This window comes from Anopheles merus, chromosome 2L, assembly GCF_017562075.2.
Source record: "Anopheles merus strain MAF chromosome 2L, AmerM5.1, whole genome shotgun sequence".
Classification (NCBI taxonomy): Eukaryota; Metazoa; Arthropoda; class Insecta; order Diptera; family Culicidae; genus Anopheles; species Anopheles merus.
Genome location: NC_054083.1, coordinates 31,481,844 through 31,496,501, shown reverse-complemented (window position 1 = coordinate 31,496,501; position 14,658 = coordinate 31,481,844). Strand labels below are relative to the sequence as shown.

The following is a 14,658-nucleotide window of genomic DNA, read 5'->3' as shown; positions in this document are numbered from 1 at the left end:
GTTCGCGTTCCGCGATGAAATGATCGAAGTTAGCCATACTTTCGTGTTAAAGCATTCGACAGATGGAAAGTGTCACCAAAATTATCGCGAAAGATTTTTTGGGTCGGCTAGAATCAGTGTGAAATTGTTAAATCAAGAGCCAAAATGTGTAAAAGTTTAATGAAATTTATGAGCTGTTTAGAGCCAACATCTCGAAACCAAAAGCCGTTCGAGGGTGTTGTTGAAAAGAATAGTCCCGCAACTTCCTTACTTCCTCCATCCCTCAATCCGAACCATTGTAAATTAGGCCACCATGAACTCGATGTACAGATACTTCAGGGGGTATAGTTAACCAGCATCCACTATTACCGTATTTTTCTCTGTTTCTAGTTCTTTTTAACCAGCTTTTTAACATAATTTTGGCAAACCTCACATCACCCTGAAAACCGAAAAGCTCTGAAGATAGTCATACGGTGCAAACCAAATTTTAGCTGTTCAGATGCATGAGGTATTTTAGCTGTTCAGATGCAGATCTTCAATCGCCTCCAGAAATTAGAGATGAGCCGGGTACTTTGTCGTCTACTCCACTGTGACTGTGCTCATCTGGTCTGTTTTGCCGCTTACTCCACCGGTTAAGTCTATTGTTTATGCTTCGCGTTGATTGAGGTCCCTATATACGTCCTTTAAAACCAGGAAGAGTAATACCTGCATATGGCTGAGTAGGCTAGGATTAGCATCGTCTTGCTTAGCGTTTCTTCGGAAGATATCGCAGTTGCCTGCCATAGGTCGACATTCCATTAGGTTATCTGCTATTTGATCACTTAGGACCTGAACTAGCATTTGTCTGCCACTGGCAGATAATGTTTTACTAGCCCATAATTTCCTCAGATATGCATGTTGTTCAACTGTTAGACCCAGTATTTCAGCTAACAAAGAATCCTCTAAAAACGACTGCCAGATCAAGTGGAGATCGGCGCTAGGTTAACTGCAAATTCAATTTACTTTAACCGTAAACCAATAAATTTCGTTTCTAAAGTAACCTTCCAATCTTTGCAAGATGGCCAAGTCAATATGCGTCATAAAAAAACAAAATCCAATGTATCTCCATGAAGTCAATCCATCAATCATCATTACACTGGACAGTGACGACATTGAAGCGAATCTGCACTTTGTTGAGGTATCGGTACCGATAACAACGGGTCGTTTGATCCAAGCCAACGATCTGGTACTAGAAAGATAACCAGGATTTCTACTATCTTTCGAGGAGGGATGGTGGGAAGCGGAAAAATGTCATTTTTAATTATAAATAAAACCCTTAGCATGCAGAAGACGAGCGCTGAGTGTTGTGATGAGTGCAATCGCCTTTGGCAATGCCAAAAGCTGCGATTTGATAGCAGCCGCAATTACGTGGCTGAGGCGCGTAACACTAACATACAACGGCAAGGCAAGACCCTGACGGGAGGGCCATTCGCACCAGATGATAAACGTGTTAATTTAATCTACAGCCGATAGTCTCGATTGTTGTCTCAAGTGCTACGCTCACGCTGATAGGTTATCATCGTTCATCGTCTTCGTAGTTCGGAACGACCGTGTCTCACCGTGGAAGTGCCGTCTCGCAGTGTCCGTGCAGCGTGTCAACAGTTTACACAAGCCAGCCCAATCATGGCTTTTGGAGACGGCGATTTCGTGTCATCGAGCAAACTCCTTGCTGTGGTAGAGCCCTCCGACCAGGACATTGCTATCCAGCACGTGCCATCGGCTGGCTCATCGGTGGGAATCGACTTCCTGCTGCTTGTTTGCTTTCTGGTGATGATCTTGCTGGTCGGGTTCGTGTTGCGACTGTTTCTTCAAATGTGGCGTGCCCGCATCGAGTGCCAATGGACGGAGGATGCGGCCGTAGTACGACGATTAGTTTAGCGAGATAGTCCAAATTGTTAAACGCATCGAGCGCTGCCGCAAGGCAGCGAGTGGCGGAAACAGGCCCGAAAGTGGGAAGTTGATCTGTGATATTTGGTGCACTTGCGTCATGGGTGATCATAAACATGTGTGGTGTGATTTTATTGAAGGGTGAGACATTATTTTACTGCCCCGTTTATTTCACTGCAGCCCCGTATGACGACACACACGCACACACTGTACTGTGATAGATGATGTAGGGGTTTTGAAAGTAACGATGGATTGGAGTGCTCGAACCAGAAAACCAGCTAATTGTCATACGAGGAGAATTGAAATTAATAAAACGACAGTAAAGTTGCTAACAATCTATTCGGTCTTATTTTTCAATTTTGCTTCTTACACACGTTATTGATGGGTACACGTTGGAGCCACACGTTATTGATGGATAGTAAATCAATACATTTACACATCATACCCTACAGATTTCTACTGGTCACATTTCCGCAAGCTTCTTATTTTCATTTCAAAACGGACAATAACAAAAATGAGATAGAAAAACTAATGTAAATTGACCATAAATTGGAATGAGCACTTTTAAAATAACGGTGACTTATTCAAAATCATTACTAGCGCCATCTATTGGATTTCCCCCAGACACGAACCAAATGCAATGATTAGACACAAGAGAAAAAAACGATCAAAAGCATGTTTTCAATATGATTTAAGTTTATTGTACAAAACGTTTGATAAATATGTATAATTTTGCAAACTATCCAAATTGTTGTGCAAATAATAAAACAAATTAAAACAATTTTTCTTTTGCACATTCGTACCCCCTTCCGCACTGCATCGCAAACTGATCGATTATGTGTCAAAATGTCACGCAATGCGTTTTTACGCAATCGGTTCAGGCTGGACCGTGCAACATTACAATCCACCATGTTGTTTTATTGGGAAATTGGATGTTTGTGGCCTTTCTTGTGACATACTGTAGACAAGCTTGTGAGCTTTTTTATCCAGTTTTCTGATGCTAAATGTATTTAAATTGACTTTTTCTACAGTCTTTCGACTTTTTGTATGTATTTTACGCGTCCCAACGCACTGTCCCCGGAGCTCCCGGTACCCTCATACGTCAAACGTCAACGCACTGTCAAACGGGCAACCCGATGGCCGAACCTGCCGAACGTTCTGGTACGTGGTGGATGTACGACAAGCGAGCAGCGAGAGAGCGAGCACAAGAAATGTGAATTCGTGAAGGCAAATTTCGCACAGTGAACGCAGCGTAGCCCCCGGAGGAAAAAGCACACACGCACACCGTAGCCGCAGTCGCGTGGATTCGTCGACCGTCGTCCGTGCCGCAACGACACTACGCAACGGCCGCAAACGATTGCCGTGCTCTTCCGCTGCTGTGCTGCGAAAAGTTGGTGTTGCAAGTCGCGCCGCAGCAAAGCCAAGGCTGAGAGGTTGGATATATCTGTAGCTTTTTTTTTCTTCTCCTTTTCATCTGTTCTGTGTGTGCGCTGCTGTGTGTCGTCTCCTAGCCCCGCTACAACAGTGGGGCTTTTTTTTTTGTGCGCGTTGTGTGCAGCCAGTCAGCCAGCCTGCCTGCCTGCTTCTTCGTCGTTGTCGTCGTCGCCGTCATTGTCGCGTCGTTCGACATCGTTTTGCGCCCGTGTGTGCTGCTGTGTGCTGCTCCCATTCCGCGTTCTCGCGTGTGTGCGTACTTAAATAGAAATCAGAGGAGGTGGCTGTTTTCCTCTTCTTCTCAGCAACCTGCTTCTTTTTCTGCTGCTGTTTCTTCTTCTTCCTTCTCTTTGCTGCGTGTGGCTCACGGCAAAAGGGCGGGGGTGAAAACGGGACATCCATCTCTGTGTGTGCGCGCCCCCCAACAAGTGTGGAATCTTTCACTGGCCTGCGATGCGATGCGTGCAGTGTGTGTGTGTCTGTGTGTCTGTGCTTTAGCATTTGGTGTGTGGTGTAGCGAATGTGGCGGAATCCGCCACAGTTTCCAACCCGATGCGCAAGGCTAGTGAGCGTGAACGAGCAAGAGCGAGCGGGCGACCGAGCGAGTGTGTGAGTGAGCGAGAAGCGAATGTTGGTGAAGTGCATCTGCCCCCTTCTGGAGAAGGAATCGCTTTTTGCTTTTTGTTGGCGCAGAAAAAGGGCATTTTGACCATGGCCGGGCTGTTCCGTCGTGATCGGATCAAGGGATTTCGGTTGCAATTTGCACGTCACTCACTGTTTGGTGGCGCCGCTCGGGGGGAGGTGGATTGTGTTTGTCGCGGAACCCTCGGAATCATATGCATACTCGATTGGTGATCTTCTCTCCCCATCTGTGTGTGTGTGTACGCGCGCGAGTGTGTGTGTTGATGTGCGTTCGCGAACAGTTGCCCATACCTGTGTGTGCCTGTGTATCCTTGTGTGTGTGTGATACGTACGCACTGTATGTGTGTACCGCTCCGCCACACGGTTCTCTGTGGCCCGATCGTGGCGGGGCCCTTGAGAGATGGCATTTTTAACGCGAGATGTGAAAAATTATTTTTATTTCAGTCATCTCACTGCACACACACACACGCGCGCGCGAGACATCACCCGTGCTAGAAGGGATGGTGGAAAAAACAGAGAGAACACTTGGTCACTTGGATTTATGTAACGCGCGTGCTGGTGGTGCGCCGTTGGGCAAGATAAAATAAAATAAAATACCCCGCACACACACACACGCGCAAAAACGCGCGGTCGGCTCCGAAACGGCAAAAAGTTATCGTCCGCTATCGTCCCTCTCCCCTTGTGTCTGAGGGAATGCAGGTCTGGGAGGTGGGGGGAAAGGGTTTGAAATTCACACAAACTCAAAATCGAACGAAAATGCAAAGTTTCAGATTTTTTATTTTTATTTGCTGCATCCCAAGAAGGAAGCAATGCGTTTGTGTGTTCTGCGAGTGCATGTGAAGGTAATACGCACAATTGCACGACCAGTAAACACACACACACACACACACACACACACACACACACACACACACACACACACACACACACACACACACACACACACACACACACACACACACACACACACAATTGAGCGGAATGATAGCGTGGATCAGCATTCAACGGCACCGTCCTTCACCGTTCACTATCGGAACGTGACGTTTGTTTTCGGTTGGAGAGGAGGACAATGCTGTGCAGGGGAAGGAAGATGCATTTCTCCGCTATCAGGTGTGGCGCCTACTGCGATGGGCCAGACAGCAGAATAAGGGACTGTTTCGTTTTCGCTCTCAAGGGCCCGAGCCCACACAGCAGCACTGGAGAGAGATTTACGTTGTTAACACCAATTTATTGTTTTTTTTTTTTCATTTCCACTTTCCATTTCGCAGCGTTTTTTCAAACACTCTCCTTTTTCCTCTAATTTTAGCGAACCCACGTCGTGAACCGTTAAAATATACCCGAAAAAAGGAACAACCTCAAACCTCTGGAATAAATTACTCCCGTGCGCGCGTCTTTCGCTCAACGCGGCAGCATCCAGCCATCCGGGCAGGCCTTTATAGAAATTGACCTTTCAGAACACAGAACACAGCAGCGCTCGTGTGCGTGTTCAAAACCTGTGTGCTGCTGTGGCACCACTGGGCGGTAGTGGTGGTGGTGGGTTGGTGGTTGTATGCCCCGAGCGCAAAGGCCGGAAGGTGATGTGTGCGTTTATGGTTTCGGATGTGTCGCTGTTGGTAGTCGCTAGACGACGGGCAGCAGCAGCAGCCTCCCTTGGCAACGAGCGCCACCGGCGGTAGTGTTTCGGAGTGTTGGTTGGTGCGCCGCTCTATCCCCGAACCAAAAGGAAAGGTTCTATTACACTGCGTTTCGGAAACTACTGAATTCGCCTGCACGCATTCGAGCCGCGACAAAAAAAAGGTGATCCCCGTACGAGTGCCGTGTGTCTCTTTATGTGTGAATGTTTTGTGTGTGTGTGTGTGTTTGAATTTGTGAATTTAAGAATTTGTGCAAAAAAAAGAAGCTCTCTTTGAGATATAGTGGTTTGTGAGAAAAAAATAGAGGATAAAAAAAGAAAAGAAAAATAGATCCAGAGTGGGCGCTTAAGCAATTTTTTCCACTTTTTGCGTGTGTGTAAGCAATTGTTAGCGTGTGTGCGTTTGTGTGTGCGCCAGTCAAAAGGATTCAACATGTCGCTGGATAACCGGAACACCTCGGCCCAGTACAAGCGGGCCGAGCAGCTGAAGCGCTGGGAGGAGTCGGAAATGAACAAAAAGCTGAGCGGCGTGCCGAAGAGCCCCTCGTCGCGGCGCATCAAATTCTCGTCCGGCTGCATCTTTCTGGCGGCCTGCGTGGCCGGCGACAAGGAGGAGGTGGAGTGGCTGCTCAAGAACGGGGCCGACATCGATACGGCCAACGTGGACGGGCTGACCGCGCTGCATCAGGTGAGTGGGGGCCGCATTGCTGGCCCGAAGAGGTGGATTACAAAATAGTTTCCTTTTTTCTTCTAGAACATTATATATATATGTGTGTGTGTGTGTGTGTGATTACACATTTCATTAGAGAGACACAATTGACACTGTAGCAACAGATGGTTTCGATGGCTGCTAGATGAAACGCTTTCATCCAGCAAGAGCCAATTTAACTCGCATTGCGTGTGGATGGTGGAACGCGATTTTACATGCTCAAAAATTACGTTAAGGGCATGCCAAGAGTTGATGCAAAGCGTTCAGAGAGCCATAAGCACTCCTGTCAATGCAACTAATTGTGTCCCTTCAGCTTGGAGACGAATGTTTGGGCTTCGCTTATCGATGATAAGCTTGTCTACATTCCCGAACTGCACTGATTGCATAGGAAATGGGAGGAAAACAATGGTTATCAGCGCTGTACAACGATCCCATTGATATACGATGAGTCAGAGTGCCTGACTCATGCAATCGTACAGGCAGACTGCGAAGGATCAATGTTCAAGGCAACTAAAGAGTACCTATTTAACATAATTTTTATAACATAACGCATACATTGGATGAAATTGTGTCCGTTCGCCACCCCACATATTGCTACTGTGTAACCTACGTGTCAAGCACGACGAGAAAAATTGCAGCGAAAAAAGGCGCACGACGTTCATTGCAAGCAAAATTATGAAATGCTTGAGTTCAAAGACCCAGCATGACCTATTGCGCCCTTTTGCCAATGTGTCCTGCATTATGCTGTGTTGTGTAGCATACTGCTTTTAATGTTTCAATGCAATTGTGTACATAATTTAAACTATAGAATCGATGTAGAATGAAGCAGCATTACACTGGCAGTGAAAACTTTTTGTCTCCCCTACTTTTCGAACATGCTTATGCTAGTGATAAGGCCAGCAAAAGGGTTTCCTTTGTTTACAATGCATTTTAGCGCGTTGGTCGCGCAATTTTGCGTGTGTGTATGTGAGGTAAACATAGGCACTCACACCTTAGCAGATGCCGCCAACGCGTAGCTCACCGATTTGTTGTTGTTTTGCTTGTGATTTGCTGTGCTGGCGGGGTGAACTGGTGGGCTTTTTTGAACCTACTACTACTACCCGCCACCGTCCCACCGGCTAGGAGCATAAGCGCTTGCGCTGCCTTTCCGCCACGTACAGCTGGTTTGCTTTCATTCATGCGCGGTTTCACGTCGCCCCCTGTAGTTAGTTGTGCAGAAGAAGTGGCATGGTAAATAGGAGTGCTCCAAAGGACATCGCGGAACTCTCGTTCCGGTTACTCACCACTACCACTGTCTTGTGTTGCGAGTGACCGTTCCAGTTTTTCACTCTGTGTGGGCATGCGCCTTTTTTGTGTTTTGTAAATTGATGTTTCTTTGTTTTGTATGTACACTGGTTCCCTTCAAACACAAGGAGATCCTTTGTTTACATTTGTCGTTAGGGGAATTTTTTTTGTGGAATGCAGAAAAATCTAACAATTCCTCTGTGTTTTACCCTGACATTCCCATTTGTATGTAAAATATTTTAAATTAATTTTCCAACTTTTCCTACGATTGCTCTCACGCGAATTAAAAAAAGAAGAAAGATTTCATTACCCTTCGCCCGTTGTGTGAGTATGTATGTGTTGTTTGGTAGAGGGTTTTTGACTAAAAAAAAAAGGACAAAGTGCTGCTCTCGCGCGGCAAGCCGATCGAATTCAGTGCTTGCGATTTTCGTTTGCTAATTTTAGCACTGTCTCAAAAAACAAGAATAGCACGCATTTTCCGCAAAATCGCAAAGATCGGTGCGTGTTGTTCGGTGTGCTGTTTTGCCTTGCCCTCGGCCTCGGGGGTTCAGGATGAACCCTCCCGTGGTTTCGTGGTGTGCGGCGACTTTCACGAAGATGGTGGCCCGCTGGCCATGATCTCGTCCCTGCTGCCTCGGTTAATTTCGTCCGACCGGCACGCGCGAAAAACCTTTTTTGACTCATCCACCGTTCTCGAAAGGCAGCGGGTTTGAGGATGCTAAAAGCAAGCCGTATTGAAATGTGCAAATGTGCACAACGCCGCAACGCAACAAAGTAAATTGTTTATGGAGCTGCTGGTGGTTTGCTTGGACCTTGTGTGTGTGGTCTACCGGCTGCGAGCCAACGGAAATGGACGGACAGTCGAGATTTGCTAGAAATTTGCGCTGTGGTGTGTGCGAACATCAGGCGGAAGTGCCGATCGCGTTCGGTTTTGCGTTTGATGGCTACATTGCGTTATTGTGAATTTTGGAGCAAGCAGCATCGTTTGATGGTCGTTATAATTTATTTGCAATTTTTTATTTTAAATATTTTGTGTGGGCTATATGTGCCCAATAACAATAAATCTATCCACGAGAATAAGTAATAACGTGTAACGTAACGCTAACGTAACGTTACGTATAACGAGGGTGGAGTAGCGTCAGCGTTTATTCAATGAAAGATGGTCAAAGAGAAGTAAATTTTAGGTAATACAAACAAATGGTAATACAGTCGTTGCCACCAATTTTTGGCCCTAAGCCATCAATTTTTGACTCCAACACACCTATTTTTGTCTATAAGTCATCAGTTTTCGACTTTTGTAAGAATCACGATTTGTTTAGAAGATTTTTAACATTTGCAATTTTAAATCACGTAAGCAATAAAAACATCGTTTGATTGCTTTTTGAAGAAAGAAATAATAAAATTTTATAAATTCAAAAGTCATTGTTTCTTCTTCTTTTGGCTCAACAACCGATGCCGGTCAAGGCCTGCCAACCCACTTGTGGGGTTGGCTTTCAGTGACTTATTGATTTCCCCCCATAGCAGGATAGTCAGTCCTACGTATGGCGGCACGGTCTATTTGGGGCTTGAACCCATGACGGGCATGTTGTTAAGTCGTACGAGTTGACGACTGTACCATGAGACCGGCTCAGTCATTGTTTACACCTGAAAAAAATTTAGTGGCAATGACTGTAGTCTAGTATTATTTTATCCACTTTCAGTAACAAATTGATGAGGGAATTGAAGTACTAATAGCGCAGCAATTTTGGATTTTTTCACTGTCATTCTTGAACTTTGACTTTATACTTGAAAATATTTTTTTACCATGCAATCTACCGCACAAAATTGCTGCCTTTTACAATTGTTACCTTAGAGTCGGTCCACCTGCCCCATCTCTTGAAGTGCACGATCGAGTATTTTGCCACCGCCTTCAGTCGGGCATAATGTCTAGTAAAGTAGCTAATTAAGCGATTATATTTTTTTACGATCACGCTTCGTCAAACGCTGCACATCAACATCAAGCTGCCTGCCTGCCTTTTGCCATCAGCAGCAGCAGCCGCACCATCTCCATCACACTCCGCTCTATTGCGGCATCGATAAAGCTGCATGACGGATCCGGGGCTACTTGAATCGACAGTAAAACAAATAATCGTCGTTGCAGGAAAGCGCACACAACGGCCCGAGAGAGAGAGAGAGAGAGAGAAGGTAGCGCAGAATTATAATGCACCCGAGGTGGGATGGGACCACCACAACCACCACCCACCGCTCGTGCCATTCAATACCTGCCGGATTCGGTTTCGTGTGTCCGAAGATCGGTCGCTTGGCCCGAGACAGGGGGGCCCCGGGGTTGCAAAAGGTCAGCTGCGATGAATGAATGAATTGAGCCATTGAATAAAGCATAAATTTCTTTAAAGACCAATCGCGACAAGCGGGCGGAACGATTGTAAGTGTGTGTGTGTGTGTGACAGTAAAAGGTTTCAATGACGTGCACAGGACTGTGCTGGTGCGCGGGCGAAAGGAGGCCCCCTTTTTTTAGCGTGCCGTTTTAAGCCAAAAAACGAGCCGATAGTTTCGATACAATTCCGTCTCCGACAGTTGGTGGTACACCTTTGTCGACCGCCCCTGGGAGGCAGCAGCAACGCACAAAACCAGTGCGAACAAGATAGTCGTTTTCGGTCATCCCCGGGACGACGGCCAGCGTCTTCGTCCCGAGGGGGACGGTGCACCGTAAATTAACCATAGCACACATATCAAAATTCGCATTAAAATCCGGTCTCCGTCTTGCTCTGCTCCGTTGCTTCATGTGCCGCAGAAGAACTCGACCAGACGACGACCATGGAGGAGTTGGTGATTGGCGGCGGGCTGTGTTGTTGGGCTGACGATCGCGCCACACATCTTGCTCTCTCCTCCCTTTCACTCACTGCTTTTTATGCGTCGCGCCGTCGCTGCCGAATGATCATCGTACGACTCGACCGTGATCATGATGTGTGTTTGGTCCGTGTCGTGCCAGAAAACCCTTTTTTGACGCGAGAGTCGATGAAATAAAATAAAAATTAATTCGATGCTTGCGAGCGAGTGGACCGGCACTGAGAGATGATCATCTGATGCATATGCCGTCCGAGGCGGGCAATGGCGAGAGGGAAGGCTCATTTGTTGCATTTCGGTCGAGATTTTGCATGCACATCAGGTTTTGCCATTTTGCACGGGCAGAAAGACACACACACATACTCACGGGCAACCTAGACACTAGCGTGCCAGATGCACACTCGAGATGGCGCGCTCTCGTGCGCTGATAAGGTAATTAGTTTCGTGGAGATGTTATGAAAAAAGCAAGTCTCACTGCTTCACCGATGGCTGGCCGGTTTTTTATTTTATTTTTGCAAACCCTGCACAAGCCGATGGTGTCTGGTGTCTGGTGGTGGGATCCAAAATCGATTTGAAAATTTATTTATATCCATTACCCCGCCACCGATGGCTGGTTATGAGCAGCAGTAGAGCGATGTGTTTATCGTACAGACAGTTTCGTTTGCTTGTCCGTGTGTGTGTGTTAATGTTGTTGAGTAAGGGAACACAGTCGATCGATGGATCGGAACCGCCAGAAACCTGCCAGAGAAAGTGTTGTTGAGTAAACATGTGTTGTAAAATGATTTTCGGTAGAAGCTTAATCGACCATGAAGCGGTGGTAAAATTGCAATCATTAGGGGGGTTTTACGATTCCAAGTAGTGTTTTTTTATGCAGTCTGACATTTGTCAAGGATCGTTTATCGCTCAAACCATGAAAAAACTCAGGCCTTGGTTTTCAGTCTAGATGTATTTCAAATTGAAAACAAGAATTGAAATTTCCGTAAGCATAACGTTACATTAATTCAAATATTCTAATTGAAAATGTTACAGTTGTTTTTTTACAATTTAAAAAAAAGTATTATAGCTATTTCCAGCCCGAAAACAAATCGATTCCTAGATCTTTTGCAAAAAATTGTCGAAATCCGGAATGTAACTGTCATACAAGCATGGCAAATACAGCTTGAAACATTTACATTGGCACGGGATGTTATTACTTTTCTACTTGAGCTAACAAATTTCAGATTAAAAATTTAGCACGATATCCCTTTTGCTAACATTATTTTTTGGTGACCTTAGATTAATCCTAGAAAGTATAACGGAGAGCTTAAAGCATCTTTTAATTAAATAATTTCGTTTGCTACAGGGAGGAAGCGTTATACATAGCAAAACGTAACTCCGAAAGTTTGGTCCTTCGTACCTGATTAGGTGTTACTGTCGCATTACATCATTATCTGTAGCGTCCTACGCAAGTAGCATTGTTATTATTGCGTGGAGTGCTGCAACATCTGCTCTCACTTACATTGAAATCATCATCAGGACAATATTTATTTAAAAAGATACGATCGTCACCGATAAAACAAACCACTTAACGATTATGGCGCGCTTAGTACGCTATTGAAACAACAACACATGGCGTAAAACTTGAATATATGCAGACCCATCCTACGCCATATAATGAGAATAGGATGTGTGATGCACACGCCTAAAATCGCCAACCATGGCTCTACTCTAGAGAATAATCCCGAGGATGGAGGGTGGCTGATGGTGATGATCGTGATCGCACTGTGATAGTGATGGTTCGCTTACTTCGCCTCGGTCTACTTCCCGTTCCATGTAGTGATCTGCTCGAATGGCAAAGCGCAAACACACAAATGCGCTTCTGTGAACTCTCCCCAACCGTTTGAGCGACTGTGCAGTAGTCTAGCATCCGAATCGATTCCAGGAGATCTGCACCGGACAACTGCACCGGGCCGGGGCACATCTGGATTCGTTTATAACGATCGACGCACGCCGCGCACCGGTTTTGATGAACGAATTCCAGAAACCTCTGCGCCAGCGTGCCGCTTTCACTTGACCATTGCGCCGCGGTCGGTATAATGGTTGGTCGTCGTCGGAAAATTGCAAACTCCGCGGTCCCTCTTTTGGGTGGTTGCGATCGATCGATTGCGGTCCGGTGATTCACGATCCGCAAGCCTGCACCGCTCCGCACTCACTCCACTACCGCTCTACATCTTCATTGCTTTCTAGCTGCACCATTAAAGAGGGGATTGCACCCGGCAAAAGCGCACAGTACGGCAGGCACAGGGCAGTGCAGTACGCGCTTCTGGTGCTGCCTGCCTGCACTACATTGCCATACCACGCGTTCGCTGCGGCCGCGCGCAAGTGTCCGCGCAGTAGAGTAGAACCGTGCTGCAGTAACAACAGCATAATTATTGTTTTATGCTCGGGCACGGGGGCAGACTTTTGTTGTTGTTGCTGCTCTTCTACGTACGGTGGTTTTGTACACTCTCCCACCACCACATGCTGCTGCTGCTGCGCTACCGTTATAACTGCATGTTTGTTATTGCAGCCGCCTTCGCGAGGCGAACCGAGGCACAACACAACACAGTGGTTTATGCGGTTCCTGCTCTTGCGTCTACGAGAGCCACTGTTTTCCTCGTTTTTCCCACTTTCCATGCAGCCAGCCACTATGATTATGGTGCTACGGTAGTGGGTGTTGTTGCTGTGTTCTCTGTGCCTTTGCCGTTCCCGTGATCAAACAATACACCCAACACCCTCACGGTGCCAATGGGTAATGGGTTTAGGTTGGAACTCGGCCTTTCCTTGCTCACTCTTCTCGCTTTTTTTTTTGTTTTTGAATTCGTACCAGAACGAGTAGGCACGAGCTACATATCGTATCATGGTAATCCGCCGGAAAATCCTTACGGACCCGTGGAGGGTAGGGAGTTGGCTGTGTTTTCCGCGATTGAATCTGGTTACGGTCCGGTGATGGTAGAGGATGGTTGTGGTGCTTAAAACCCACATGCCCTGTTTACTTCCCTGGAGGTTTCTGTTTGCGTGTGTGTGTGTGTGTGTGACTCTATTGGATTTGTTTTATTTTTGTGTCGCTCCTTTGCCCCTCTCTATAGCTTTGTTGCTAGTGATCGCATGCAATCTTTTTTCTTTCTGTTGGTATATCGAATTGAATGTGGAACGAAAATTGCGTTCAGTTGAGTAATACGTGTTCTGTTTTATGAGTTTATGTTTTAATGAGCCGTTTATAATATCTCTAATAGGCTTGTTATAGCCAGAATTTAATTCCACTTGAGTCTGTGAAATGCACTTCAAGCTTAACCTGCTCATACAAAATAAACTGGAAAACAATCATCTTTTGGACATCAAGAAGACTCGATTGCAAGAACAGAATACGCCTGCATGTCTTGTAGATAACATTGATATGCTTGCTAGAAGTTCGTTTCATCACTTTGCTGAGGCTTAGCGCTTCCCGCATCAAAACTGAACTAACTCTGATGCTCGGAGAAGTATCCTCATCCCAAAATAAGCCAAATTCGCATCGCTTTCTTGGGAATATATTTAGCTTGTCCCGGCGGGCGCGTGATTTGCGTCGAAGGTTAACATTTCGAAGGCGATGAATTGCGCGTGTGCGCATGCTCACATCATGCTCCGGAAGTAGTTAAGCGATTGTGCTCCAGTTGATGAAGATCACGCGCAGCCCCGATCGGCAATGCGCCGTCTATGGGAGTTAATGGTACTTAACCTCACCCCAGCTCTCGCTCGCTGTCTGCATTTTATGGACTAGCGAAAGAGTACTTCGCTGTGGTACATATCTCTGGTATCTCTTAGAATCATGGCCAATTATTTCCTCAAGGTGGAAGTACCGTCGATGGCGCATGCTGCGCCTTAAGGAAGCAGAGCTTGATTACATGCCCATAATCCTCGTAGCTATCGTGATCTTTATGGTCTAAGAGAAGGAGAGAGTGGGAGAGTCTGAGCTTCCCCGAAGAAGCTGTATATCTCGGTAGGGTGTACGAGATGTACTGCTTTTTGACGCCTGAACCACCTTAACCGAGCTCGTTTTTCCACCACCATTACCATCCACATCAGGCCCGCTGCCGCTCCCTTCTCCAACTAGGCTGCTCCACCCGGTAGTGCGGAGATCTGCTGTGTGCGGTGGCGTAATTAGTTAATAAAACTCTCATTTTGCATCATTTCAACACTCGTCGTGCCC

At 46.3% G+C, this 14,658-nt stretch overlaps 1 protein-coding gene and 1 long non-coding RNA gene across 17 annotated transcripts in view; both read left to right on the top strand.

Annotated features, from left to right (window-relative positions):
• Positions 1 to 54: 54 nt before the first annotated feature.
• Positions 55 to 1,018, top strand: LOC121593762. The gene is made up of 2 exons (XR_006004837.1): positions 55 to 303; positions 370 to 1,018. It is a non-coding gene; the product is annotated as an uncharacterized LOC121593762 (long non-coding RNA).
• A 2,055-nt stretch (positions 1,019 to 3,073) lies between these two features.
• LOC121594125 (protein phosphatase 1 regulatory subunit 12A) overlaps positions 3,074 to 14,658 on the top strand; it is a 72,205-nt gene continuing 60,620 nt past the window's right edge. For 14 of the 16 annotated variants that reach the window (XM_041917108.1, XM_041917118.1, XM_041917117.1 and 11 more), the window contains exons 1-2: positions 3,074 to 3,338; positions 5,288 to 6,302. In XM_041917108.1, the coding sequence (XP_041773042.1) occupies positions 6,048 to 6,302 (255 nt within the window). In that variant the 5' untranslated portion in view covers positions 3,074 to 3,338; positions 5,288 to 6,047. Of the gene's footprint in view, positions 3,339 to 3,391; positions 3,592 to 3,622; positions 3,949 to 5,287; positions 6,303 to 14,658 lie in introns of those variants that run through there. The other 2 variants (XM_041917106.1, XM_041917105.1) reach the window with 2 other exon arrangements.